Source organism: Corvus moneduloides, chromosome Z, assembly GCF_009650955.1.
Source record: "Corvus moneduloides isolate bCorMon1 chromosome Z, bCorMon1.pri, whole genome shotgun sequence".
NCBI lineage: Eukaryota > Metazoa > Chordata > Aves > Passeriformes > Corvidae > Corvus > Corvus moneduloides.
In genome coordinates, this window is record NC_045511.1 from 17,413,458 (window position 1) to 17,426,551 (window position 13,094).

Below are 13,094 nucleotides of genomic sequence, written 5' to 3' on the forward strand. Positions count from 1 at the left end.
GGTTTTGGCTCACATATACATCTGGGCACATGATCAGGACCAAATTTTTCTAAAAAGGTAGTAAAATATTTGATACAGAAAACCACAACAGATTTCTCATCATAAGAATGGAGTAAAGATTAAAACTTCTCTTTTTTCCTGTAAATGGAGATTTTCTAAAGGATGATCAATTGCTTGTCTGATGCTATGGACTACCCATTCTTAGGAGCTGAAGCCATCCAATGAATTGGTGGAAGAAGTGAAGGATTGAGGCTTCAACCATTTTTTGGAGAGCCCATGAATCACATACTGGACCAGTATACATACGTGTCTGATGTGGCCAAAAAGCACTGTGGTTCTTTTATAAGAAACATAATGTTCCAGTCCAGGTGATGATGGTGATCTTCCTCACAAGGAAAAAACAGCCAGTGATGAATCACCCACAGATGAGTAATAGTATTTGTTCTCTTTCTGAATGATGAGTAGGACTGAAGCTATTTCCTAACTGCTCTCAGAAATGGATGGAACTCTTCCTGACTTGTTTTCGGATCCTTCCTTGAAAACATCTGATGTCATCATGTGCCAGTATAAGGTTTATGGGGAAAAGCAGATAAGGTTTATGGTTGAAAAAAGCAGGTGAACTTTTGAGGATACATGTTCTTCTCCAATGTGAAACTGGAAATAAAGAATGAGTATAATGCACGGTTTACACAAGTTCTAAGTAGATGCTGATGCTCAGTTAAGGATGCACTGAGATTGTTACTGAATCAAAATGAATGCTATTTTTACATTTGTCTTGTTGAAGTTTCTAATATAAACCAGATGAAAATAATTATTGAAGCTCCCCCCCAGCCATGTCACAATCTATTTCTCATCTAAATCTAATTTCTTTACTCCCAGATTCTCTCTTGGACCCTGCTTCATTTGTGACTTTTTGATAAAGAAACCATGTAAGAATGAGGCAACTACTGAAACCACCAGGGATCCTTCTTGGTCTACAAGAAACAAGCATCATAAAAAGTGACCTTCTTCTTGGAAATATCTCATTGTGGGTAAGGAAATTCCTTCCTGGACTAGTCAAGAAAAAAATTCCAAAATCCAAAAACCAAAACACCCAAACAAACCACGAAATCCTGTCAGGAAGGTGCACTGTGAACTGTACTGGTCACTATTTTTTGGCACTCCTCTCATGTCCCAGGGAGACTCTGAAATAGATCCATTCTTGGTGCAGCAAGGCACAGAATCTTCCCATCTTGCTCTTGCTGACCATTACTTAGATGGACAACTACCCACCCTTTCCCTTCCAGTTGCTGAACACCTGATATCTATTGTGGGTAGTTTGGGACAACCCAACAGAGATAGAAAGGCCTGAAGCTTCTCTTGTGTGGAAGTTCCTGTTCAGAAGCCAGAAGTGGTGATGAACAGTTTTTGGCCATGACTTTTGAAGGAATATTTTACTTTCTATGGAGGCGACTGTGTGAAAAACAGCTAACCAAACAAAAAGTGAACTCAACAGGAAAACAAACCTCCTCACATTCAGTGAGTCATTGGGAAAGGAAAAGAGAAAATCTCTCAATATCTAGGCCAGGAGGTTGTGAACTGGCACTGGCCTATGATGGATAGAAAGGAGAGAAAGTAAAGAGTTGTACATGTGCATTTTAAGCTGGAAGATAGTAACATTTCCAGATCCAACCAGCTATTACATTTGTGGTACTTCCATTGTCATTGTAAGACCTCCATGTTTTCAACCAACCCTAAAGGACAAGGAAATGATTGTCTGGCTTCTTTTTTCAACAACATCAATTGGAATGAAACACCATCATATTATAGCAGAGACGCTGATAGATTCCTGTGGGTCTTCCAGCAGAACATTCACCATTAGTGGCCTTCAAAGGCCTGAATCTTGGAGATCTCAGTGAAGAACCATCTGCAGTTCATCAGAAGAGTGACATTCAGTCTGTGGGACCTGAATCATATCACAGATTGACTACCTCTTGATCTAGTACTGGCTCTTGGGCCTCTGCCCAATGACCCATCTGAGCTCTTGATCCACACTTGGACAGAAGATTAGAAAATAAGCTTGTGGTTTAATTACTGAAATAGGAGGAGTAGAATTATATACTGAAAACATGGTTTTGAAAATGCCTTTGAACAGAAAAATTAAAGACCTGGGAAATTCATGATGTTTACTGATAGTTTGGAGAGGGATCTTAATTTGAAGAGATGGGGCAAAAAGCCACCCCTAAAAAAAACCAAAACAAACCAGTAGCAAAAATTCTTCTTTCCTTAAAATTTTTAAAAAGCTAGCAACACAATTATCCTTCTGAAACTTCTTCAGCCATGTCAGAAGATGCACAAAGACCTGGTAAAGGGTTTACAATTTCTGAAAACCCTTCCAGAGAAGGATTTTGAAGGGTCAGTAGAGACCTATCTGTGGAATATTTAATTTCACCTTTAAATGGTCAGAACACAATCAGATTTTTAGGTCATGTTGTCCAAAACGGAGAAAATCTGTTTCCTGTCAGAGTTCACGGAGCATCTGGATGAGGCTCTTAATCATATGGATTAGTTTTAGATAGTCCTGGGAGGAGCAGGGAGTTGGACTCTGTGATCTTTATTGAGTCCTTTCCAACTTGAGATATGATTCATAGTGGTGCATGGTGGGAGAATGAGAGACAGGGGACATAAATTGAAACAACAGAGGTTCAGACTGAATACAAGGAAAAGCTCTTCCCCTTGAAGGCCAACAAGCATTGGAGCAGATTGCTAAAATCCAAACAATTGTTCGGCAATTTTCATTGCTTTCAATAACCTGCGTCTGCAAGTTTTTATATTCGTTATTGAATAAATGTATGTCTGGTACTTGTATAATGTACATACCTATGCAAATCTTATATTTTATATATATATAATGTAAGTACTTATATATGTGTGATATGACAGATCAACACTAGGGAGAGCAGAGCTGATGCTGAATTGTTTTTGGGGATTTGGTATAGATGAAACCAGAAATGGTTAAGAATGATATACCTGTTTGTATGGGGATCTTCAAGTTGTTACCCTGATGACAGCTTTCGAATATGTCAATATATACTATTTGAGGATGCTAATCTTATCTGGGGATATTTTGATTTAGGTTTACTTACTTGAAAAGGGAAGACATCATATACAACCATAAATTGAAACAATGATAATGTTGCAAAATGAAGCACTCAAGTTAGAAATGCAAGAAATTATGTTACCTATAAAATTTTAATTCTGTATTGCTTTGTAGATGCATAAAGGCATTGCTTCTAACCACACATTTCTGTATTTTTCTCTTTCATGGCATCCTTGTTTTAATTACTGTAGAGAATGAATAACATAACAGGGCAAGGAAAATGGCAATGTATCAGACTTGTTACTGCAAGTGTTGGAATTTAGACAGTAAATAAGGCAGAGAAAGGATGGTTTTGTAGTTGTACAACCAGATGTTGCCTTGGAAAACTGGAATTTGTCCCTATTTCTGCCATGACATCCCAGTTACGCTAAGTACATAATGTATCACAGAATTTCTTTAGTAAGACCTCTAGGCTGTTTTTTAACAATTAAATAAAATAGAGCAGGTTCTGAGTGCCAATGGTACACCATGGCTCGAATCTATGCCATTAAATTCTCTTATCTCTCAAAAGTGTGTGTCCCTGTCCCTTGTCATTGCTGAGTCATGCCCAAGCAAGGTCCAGCCATGGCTTAATTGTCATGGCCCAAATTGAGATAATGGCACACAAACATTAAAAATATATGTTAAATGGTGGCAGAGTGTTTTTTGAAGATGTGTAAGGCCTCTCTAGTTTTCAGTGAAGATGAAGCTTTACTGGGTGTTCCCTTGGTGCATGACCTGAGATTTCACTGGCAGAAAAGCTGCTGCCTGTACCTGCATCTGAAGCAGACAAAAACACAGCATGCCCTGCATTATGCTGAATTCTTAGAGAAAGCAGGCAAACAGACTGATTAGGCTTGTGGCAACTCAGATCAGGAATCCAAGACCAATAAAGTGTTTTGGATATCTTTCTCTGCCTCATCATCCCCTTGGTGAAATGAGGACACCTTGAGCACCATCAAAATGCTGTTACTTAGCTCTGTGAATGTCTCAAATGCTCTGCTGGGAAGGGCCTTAGGAAAACAGATGAGGAAATAAAAATAAATTTGTATTCATGGCAGAGCTTGAATATGGTGTGGAAGGAAGGCTTAGGGCCAAGCATGAAGATGTGAGGATCTATTGAACAGTTGCTCAGTAACTTAAGTAGCCAACAGACTTCAAGATGCTGAAGGGCAGACCTGTGCAGTGAATGAGACTGAATGGGTGGTACAGATACCAGATAAAGAAGTTGAAGATCGATATATGGGTGGATGGATGGCTGGATGGACTGATAGAGACTCATCCATTGTACAACTTGAATTGTCCTTGCATCAGAGATCCTGGGAAAACAAATATAAATGCAGATGCCAAGGACAGACAAAATGCTGTAGTGGATCTGCTGTCTCACAAGAGTAGGAAGTGTTAAGTCTACACTCCCCAAATCCATCACTTTGAGTTCAGAAATGGGCCTGCCCATTGGATGGGTCATTATTCTGACTTCTGAACAGAAGCTTCGGACTGGAATAAAAGTAGCACTAAAAGTCCTCCTCTGGTGTTAACTCTTAACACTGGCTATTTCTATTAGTCCGATAGCGACCACTTCCCCTTTAAACATCACTAAAGGAGAAGCAGTAATGAGTTCCTCCATCTAATTACCCCAGGAGTAAGAACATTTAAAATGATGGTGTAAGTGTGCATGTGAGTAGGTATGTACACACATACCCATAACAAAAATTCTGGGCAGACTTTATCACTTGTGGGGAGAGATGGATAGAATAGTGATAGACATATGGACAGCCAGATAAATAGAAGACAGATTCTGCTAACATATTCTTGTCTAATAAATTGTTGAGCTACAAAAGAAAGCAGAAGTCCCTATGTACAATGTATAGATTTTCTTTAATGTGAGTTATTGGGAAAAGACAGAGCTGTCCCTTTAACTAGAGAGCTGCAAACAGCTGTTCCTTATGCATACATGCTTGCTTGGTCTGAAAGTTTTGGTAAGTCAGTGCATAACTGACAGTTAGATTTATCTCCCCAATAAGCAATCAACATTATAATAAAGGAAAAATGCTTTCAGTGCACCTTTGAGAGTGCATCAGAAATTAATCTAAACATCAAATTAATTATAGTTTGTAAATGAATAGTGGCTCACAGCCCTAATACTTCTCCCACTCCTCCTCCTCCCCCTAAAGCCTCCCCCAACCAGCTGCAATGGCTGGAGGTGCTGTACAGTGAGTCTGATGAACAGCTCCTTCTCTTTCTTACTCACACAACTCTTTCCTTATCAGCTGGAAGAGTTCCATCCTCACTCTGCAGACCTGAAATCTCAGAGCCTGGCTGCTTTGGAATATGACAGGGAGTAGCTAGCAAGTATTAAACTTCTATGCCTCCTTCCCCTTCTCTCTGAGAGCTCAAAGCACCCCTCTGAGGGTGTCCTACTCCCCTTGAATTAGTTTCCAGCTGAGCTGGACACCTTATGGATCTCTCCGTGGCTCTGTGCCTGTGCCGGGTCCTTCAGAGTGGAGAGGACCACAACAAACCAGTGCTGATCTGAACTGAAACATACCAGGGGGTCAGGCATGCTTAATGTGTCTGGAAAATCAGGTTTTTTTTGTCTAAACTCAGGCACTCAAATGAGTGGCTTCTTCCATTGCTCTTTGATCTTTGATCTCTAGGCTGTAGCCATATGGAAATGACAAACCGATTTTCCAGGGCCCTGAAACAAAATGAATTGCCACTAGATCATGCAAAATAAAGGACAGGCCCCAAGTCCATGGGCTACAGGGAGAAAGGATCAGGTAGAGACTTTCTTTAGGAAATTTGAAATCAGGTTAATAGTAAAAAGAAAAAAAAAATCAAACTTAATCATAGTACTGGTAACAGCAACAAAGAGAGATACATACCTCAAGTCCTTTCTAATAATGCATCTATCTGGTGAGAATTTCCTGTTTTCCTAAAGAAGAGTCAGAAAAGAAACCCCCAAACCTTTTGATCTGATAAATAACTCTCCTCAACCATGAATCCTAAAGTCCTTTGCAGAGGAGTCAGTGTACGGCACCAAGAAGGGGAACCCAAGCTGCACAGCTAGGTTGACCCATGATCACCCATATGGGCTATGAACATGCAACTGGAATTTCCTTCCCTTACAACGCCTTACTTCTGCACCTGCTCATTTCCCTGGATGAACCGGAGGAGAGTTGTTGCCTTTTTTTTTTAAATATTTTTTTATTAAATGAGAAACTGCCATATTTGGCAGGGCATATTGGAGGCACATTTTCAGCAGGTGCTGAACAATGTTTTCCTAATGTACCTCAGGGTCCCTTGTTCCACTCCTATGTCTTGTGGAGTGCTGCCAATGCACTTTAGACCTAATATGCAATGCCCCTGGTCCCAGTGCCCTGTACAGCTTTGCCAGTGTCCTATTCTCTTGATGCATCTTTTCTCTTTCTATTTCAGCTTCCAGATTGAAACTCTGTAGATCATCACAACCTGCCTGCTGCCTTGCATCTCCCACTCCACCTTTTTTGCCACCACACTGCAGCATTTAACTGCCACAGCATGTTTTTAATAACAGGATACAAGGTCTACCCATTCCTCAGCCCTTCTCCCAAGCTTCACCCCCTCCTGTGTTCAGTTCTCATTCCTCACTGCTTTTCTCACTTTTAATCTCTCTCCTTTGTCTCCCCAATTTCTTTTCATAAGCTAGGAGGAGTTTAGTAGGGAATATAATTATTTAACAGCAAACTTAATTAACTATTATGACCCTCATCAAGTGATGCTATTTTCTCTATTTTGGCATCTTCAGAGAAGAATGGATGTTTTTCCAAATGAGGTGGCCCATTAGCAACTTTCAAATGCACTCCCTGCAGGAATCTGGAATGAAATTCAATGTTCATGTTGTACTAGGAGTCAAACAAGACTTTAGGACACATAAACCTATGGTCCTACCTAAGCAGCCCTTGCAGTTTGTAAGCTAGAATGCTCCTTGTTTTGTTTAATGTGGGTCATTTCAAAAAGGGGTGGGACACTTTGCGATGTGAAAGTGCATCTGGAATGTGCAGAAAAGGAGGAAAACATCTGGCACTCATGGGTTGCTTACACCTGGGGTGTCAGAGTGTGTCAAGCTGAGTGGAGGGAAACCACAGTGTCTCTCTGGGAATAAGACAGGTTGTTCACAGCCTTCTGGAGTCACTGTCCCATGGGGAGAAACTGAAGCTGCTAAACCAGTGGGTATGGAGAACAGGCACATGCCAAGGAGACATGTAGGGGACAAAGCAGGGACATGGAGCAGAACTGGCCTGACCGTGTCTGCTGCTCAATGGTGTGCAAAAAGTTGGCAGATCCAGGTGCTTATTGCTCTCAGAAAGAGGTGACCGGAGCAAACCAAGTGTTCCAGTAAAGCAGTTCCTTCAGCTTTAATTTATCTACATCTTATTTGACACTTTGGAATAACCATTTGACCTCTGCTTCTCCATCCGTGTTCTCATTTTTCTAATTTCTGACATGTCTTCCTAATTAATACTGCCCAAACATGTCTTGCTCTCTCTCCTCTGTTAAAACATTTCTCTAGAATATGTCTGTCTCTGTATTTCACTAACTTAATGTCTTCAAATGCTTTCTTTAAATGTGTCTTATGAGTGAGTGTTCCTGGGCTGTGTTGTAGCGTCACCCTATGACTGGGGTAGAGTTAGCCATGTGTGGGCAGGGTGAAGAGCTGCCCTTCTCACATTGCCTACTTGCCTTAACAGCCTTAATAGTGTTATTTTACTGGAGCTCTCTTTTAGCCTTGTACACAAACTATTCACATTTAAACTGTCTACATAACTGAGAGGGAATTATCACCAGAACCATTGAGACCAGCGCAAAGATGTAATCCATGTCCTGTGACATTTAGCACACCTACACACAGAACAACTTGCACACACGTAGAGGGAAGGTGAGAGACCCAGTGTAAACCCTGCCTTGTGCAGACACAAGCTCTGGGTTCCTGCAGATGTTGACATTCAAGCTGTGGCACACTTTACCTCCGTGCAAGTCTTCCTAGACCAGCCCACTGTCTTCAAGGAGTGTCCATCTAAGTGTTATTTTTCCCTGAGTGAGACAGTGAATCCTGCTGCGGCCCTTCCATTTCACTGGGAAGTGATGTGCATGGCCCAGTTGGAGAAACATGCTGGCTGCAAAAGGAGTGTGTGGGCAGAGGCTACAGGTGTGAGCTGGGCATTGAGTGAAGAACAAGTGAGAGAGGAGAGAAAAGGGCAGAACGGTGAAGAGCTGTGAAGGTGAAATCACTAAGTCTGAATATAAGAATGGGGATAGGACAGTGCCTGAGGAGAAACCCAAGGGGGTGCAGATATGGTCAGTGATGGAGGCTCAGGCCATGGGGATAGACAGGGTGTTGGTGAATGGGAAGGAGAAGGATGGTCTGCATTTGGCTATGTTACAGCTGTATCAGTACAGGGACAGGGGAGAAAAAAAAGCCACAGGTTTGAAAAGTTATAAGAGAAAATGAAGGATTTGGGTCTAGCCTGGATGTGTGCAGCAGAAGGAAAGTCATAGGCAAAGAAGCCTCCCAGACTAAATTACTTTTTTCAGTGAGAAGTCAGGGTTGTTTCTCAGGCAGTCTTACACAGCAGAACAGGCAGTCCTGCTAGGGAAAACAACAGACATACTCTGAGCACCTCACATTTTGCATCTGATATTGGTGTTTGCTGTAGCTGGCATTCCTTGCTGCCCCTTGTCAGCCAGGAGGCAGTGGCCTCTAAACTGGAAACGCCAAAGGCTTTCTGACCACAGCATGGTTTCTTTAGCATGTGCAGGTGCCAGTGGTTCTCTGCAGGCTCATGGACTCCAGAAACCAGGAGAAAGGCTTGTTTCTGCTCTCATTTTCTTCCTAATACTCCTGTACCTGCCCCAACACTATCCTGCCAGTAGTGGCCAAAGGAGATAAATTTGTGTTCAAAATGCAGGCAAGAATTCATAGTCAAACAGTAAGAATAAAACTAGAGAATGGTTTGGATTGGAAGGCACCTTCAAGTTCATCAAGTTCCAACCACCCTTGCCCTGTGCAGGGGCGCCTTCCACTAGGCCAGGTTGCTCCCAGCTTCATCCAACCTGGCCTTGGACCTTCCAGGGATGGGGACATCCACAGCTTCTCTGGGCAACCTGTGCCAGAGCCTCATCACCCTCATAGTCAAGAATTTTTTCTTGATAGCTAAGCTAATTCTCCCCTTTCACTTTAAAGCCTTGTCCTATCTGAATATGGTTTTCTAAAAAGTCCATCTCAGCTCTCTTGCAGCCACTTTAAATACTGAAAGGTGCTATCAGGTTTCCCTGGAGCCTTCTCCAGGCTGAACAACCCCAATTCTCTCAGCCCATCCTCATAGGAATGGTGATCCAGCCCCCGATCATCCTCGTGGCCCTCCACAATTCTATTTTGACATGCTGTTGTACTCGTTCAGTTTGTGCCAGCTACTTACAGGTCGTTCAATAGTGAGACAAAGGTGACAAATAAAGTTTTTTCTGTTCCCGTGGAAAAAAACATGGTGACATTTTTCTCCATAGAATTTTTAAAGTTTGTCTAAAGCAGGACTTCCTGACAATTTCTCGACAACCTGGGGCTAAACTCTGTTACAGCAATTTATTTGGGATCTGCATAGCAGATATATTTTAAAAGGTCATATAATAGTGGAATATCTTTCTGGGGCCAGACAGAATTGTCCCCCCAGGCTAGCACTTGGAGAGCTCTAGCTGCACTAAAAAAAAGTGAAATAGAATGCAAATGCTATGTTCTTACATGTTGAGTTTAGGGAAATGTTTAAGGAGAAAGAAGGAATTTTCTTACTTTCAAAGTTAATAAAGTCCCTTCTTTTCCTTTAGGAAAAGTAATTTTTTTTAAAATTTAAATTTATTTCCTGAACAAAAATGCCAGCTCCAGTAGACTTAGCAAAACAAATGAAAGGCCTCATTTCCTCTAATACCTTTTACATTTTTACATTGCTTTAAATCTGAAGGTCAGGAGGGTGGGGAGGGTTTGAAAAGCAGCGTAACCTACCTGTGACAGTTGGCTACCTGTGCTTCTGCTATTTCTGTCCTTTTGGAGGTGGTGGACGTGGAAGCACAGTCAACATATTTGTCTGAGACCAGCTGTCACAGCAGGCACTCAGCTCTGGGAAACTAGGTGAAATCCAGAGAAAACTGGGACTTGACACCTGGGACCCCAAACTAACTGGATTTGGGTATTTGTGTCTCAGAAGCTAATATAAGGTGACTAAGATCCACCAGCAATCTCTAATTCTTTCTTTTACTTGTCTATGTGCCTGAGTCGACACTTCCAAAGGGCACCTTCCTATTTCAGCCTTCAATATCTCACAGTAAGTTTTGGAGTTCACTTCATCCATCAAGCTGATGTTTAGTTTCTACCAGTAACTCAGTGCTAAGAAAGATTTTTGCTAAGACCTCTCAATTCTTGCTTAACTCTCAGCCTCGATCTCACAGTACCTCAGAAGCAGCCCCAAAACCCTGTCCACAAATAAGGTATGTGTCATGTCCTCACGAGGCCATTGTAGCCATGAGCCTTTGAACTGAGTGGGGATAAGGCTCATAGATGTTCAGAAGGCATTCTTCCTTGCTGGGCTTGTCTCTCACCTCATTTCTCCATTTACTTCTCAGTATGTGGAGAACCAGGCCCAGAATTCCTCTAAATATCAGTGACAATTTCACTGCCAAACGTCCATTTCTAATTCATGGATCTCTTTGGAGCATTTGTTTCACTGTCACCTAGAACTCTGCTGGTCTGCTCAACTTGTTATGAGATTTTATATATCTATATAATTATGTAGATACATAATTTATATATAAAAAGAAGGTGGGCTCTGGATTCATTGGGGCTAATTCACAGCTTTGAGTTCTAATTTGAATTTGCCAACTGCCCCTGTGTGCCAGACTCTTTGTCCTTCATTCCTCTTGTGCTGGAAACTGTAACAACCCAGTGACTCCTGGTGACTGGGAGGGCTGTGTCCCTCTCATCAGGGGTCAGGGTTCCTTCAAACAGAAGGGAAAATAGCCTGTTCAGGCCCTCTGTGGATGGGCAGGAGAAACTGTGCATAGAGAACGGGCACAAAACTCTTGAAGTACTCTCTGACATGCACCATGGGCAGCAAGGGATGAGGTAAGAGATTTGGGAGGTGGGCTGTTCAGGAGGGGAAAGGGGAAGGCAGCATGGAAAGAAAGCATAGTGTGGAGATTGAGAGTGGTTTTAAAATCAAATGAAAACTCCAACGAGTCTTAACTCTGGAAGTTTGCCTGAGAGACAGAGTCCAGACTGGCTGCAAGTAACAGGAAAAGAAAAGCAATAGTTTGTTCTATTGCACTTCCCAGGGAGGGTCTGCAAGAGGCACAGGACGGCAGATAATCAAAAATTACAGGTCCTGGTGGTGGGCACATGGCTGTGGGAGATCCCCTGTCCACCAGGTGTGATGGGATCAGATGTGGCAGGGTCCCCATGCTGCCACACTGCCAGAAGGGACCCTTAACAGCCCCAGCTTTGCAAATGGTGGTATCCCAGTGAGAGCCCATACATACATCACCCCATGGCTGTTGGCTGGCTGAGCCTTCCCGTTGTGGGTGCAGCTCAGGGTGTCCCTGCCTGGGGCTCACAGGCAGCTCAGGCTGTGCTCCTTCTCCGCCCCAGCTGGTGAGGTTGAACCAGCAGTGAGGCCAGAGCTATGTGATTTGGGTGAAGCTTTCAAACCCAGCCTCTTACCATAGACTGTCAGCTGAGGCACAGGGCTACCTCAGCCTATCTGTATCTGCTGGGGTGCTGCCTCAGGTCCAGTGGGCTCAGAGCATGTCTGAATGGTATCCACCAAGCAGCCATCACCCTCAGAAGACCAGGCTCTCAGTAGATGCTCAGCCCTTATCTGCTGGCAGTCTAAAGCATCACAGATGCAGGAAAGCTGCCCTCACAACTCTGTCTTCCCTTCAACCCCAGGACCTGTTTCTCCTTTTCCTTAGGTACAGAAATGCCCCTTCTGCAACATGATCCCTCTGCTGATTTCATCATTTCACCTATGCCCAGCCCCCTCCATTTTGCTCCAGGTGCTTTAATCTTTTCTGCACCCTCCCCACCTCCCCTTATATGGGGCGATATTTTCTGACCCCGCCGGTGTCTGCAGCACCTTGCTGCTTGTGAGATGCCAAACCTTCACCTCTAAGGAGCGCACACAACTCTGAGCATGAGACAATCAGGAGAGAAAGAGGGAAGGGGGAAAGTATTGACAGGAGTAAATTGAGAGAAATCATAAAGCTTAAGCAGAAAGAAAGCAGTTTGAAAGGTAAAGTATTCAGAGAAAGCCCTTTCCTGGATGAATCTAATTGTTTTGTTATCTTTACCCACCAAAGCATTTACTTTGGTTTGTCGCCCGATCCACAAACACTTTCGAGGAGATGACATTACCGAAAGGCAGGAACATCTGCATCAGCTCAGCATCCCCAAACTCCTGGGGCAGATGGTAGATAAACAGGTTACAGCCCTCTGGTCCTATCAAGAGAAAAAGAAGACCCATGAATGAAGAGAAATAGGATACAAGAAAGCACATGGTGGAGGTTTACTTTGGCATCTTCTCTCTCTGACTGGTGAGTGGTCACGTTAGGAAGCAGCCTGTAGATTCTCGGAGGAATGGACAAAGTAGAAGACCAGGAACTCAAAAAGTCACCTAGATGCTATGGTAACTTCAATAGCTTTCCCAGGACACCAGGACAAAATCTAGAGAGAGAGGAATGCACCAGCACATGTGGCCATGGAAAGCACAGAGTGGAGGAATAAGAACACAAAGAATGAAAGAATATGGTTCATAGATTTTCTTTGTTCCTCATAATCTTATATAATCTGTAGAATTTTGGGTGACCCACACTATCTCTTGCCTCTTCCCAGCATCTGCATGCACAAGTTCCGTTATCCTTCTTGAATCTGTGTGATGGCAATAACATCACACAG

The 13,094-nt window shown here is 42.8% G+C and overlaps 1 protein-coding gene across 16 annotated transcripts in view; it reads right to left on the reverse strand.

Moving 5' to 3' along the window:
* CELF4 (CUGBP Elav-like family member 4) overlaps positions 1–13,094 on the reverse strand; it is a 700,257-nt gene that overhangs the window by 32,587 nt on the left and 654,576 nt on the right. For 11 of the 16 annotated variants that reach the window (XR_004237446.1, XR_004237445.1, XM_032095915.1 and 8 more), the window contains one exon: positions 12,495–12,638. Coding sequence is in view for 14 of the 16 variants with exons in the window: in XM_032095915.1 (XP_031951806.1) it covers positions 12,495–12,638 (144 nt within the window). In the remaining 2 variants the exon portion in view is untranslated. The remainder of the gene's footprint in view (positions 1–12,494; positions 12,639–13,094) is intronic. The other 5 variants (XM_032095920.1, XM_032095919.1, XM_032095911.1 and 2 more) reach the window with 1 other exon arrangement.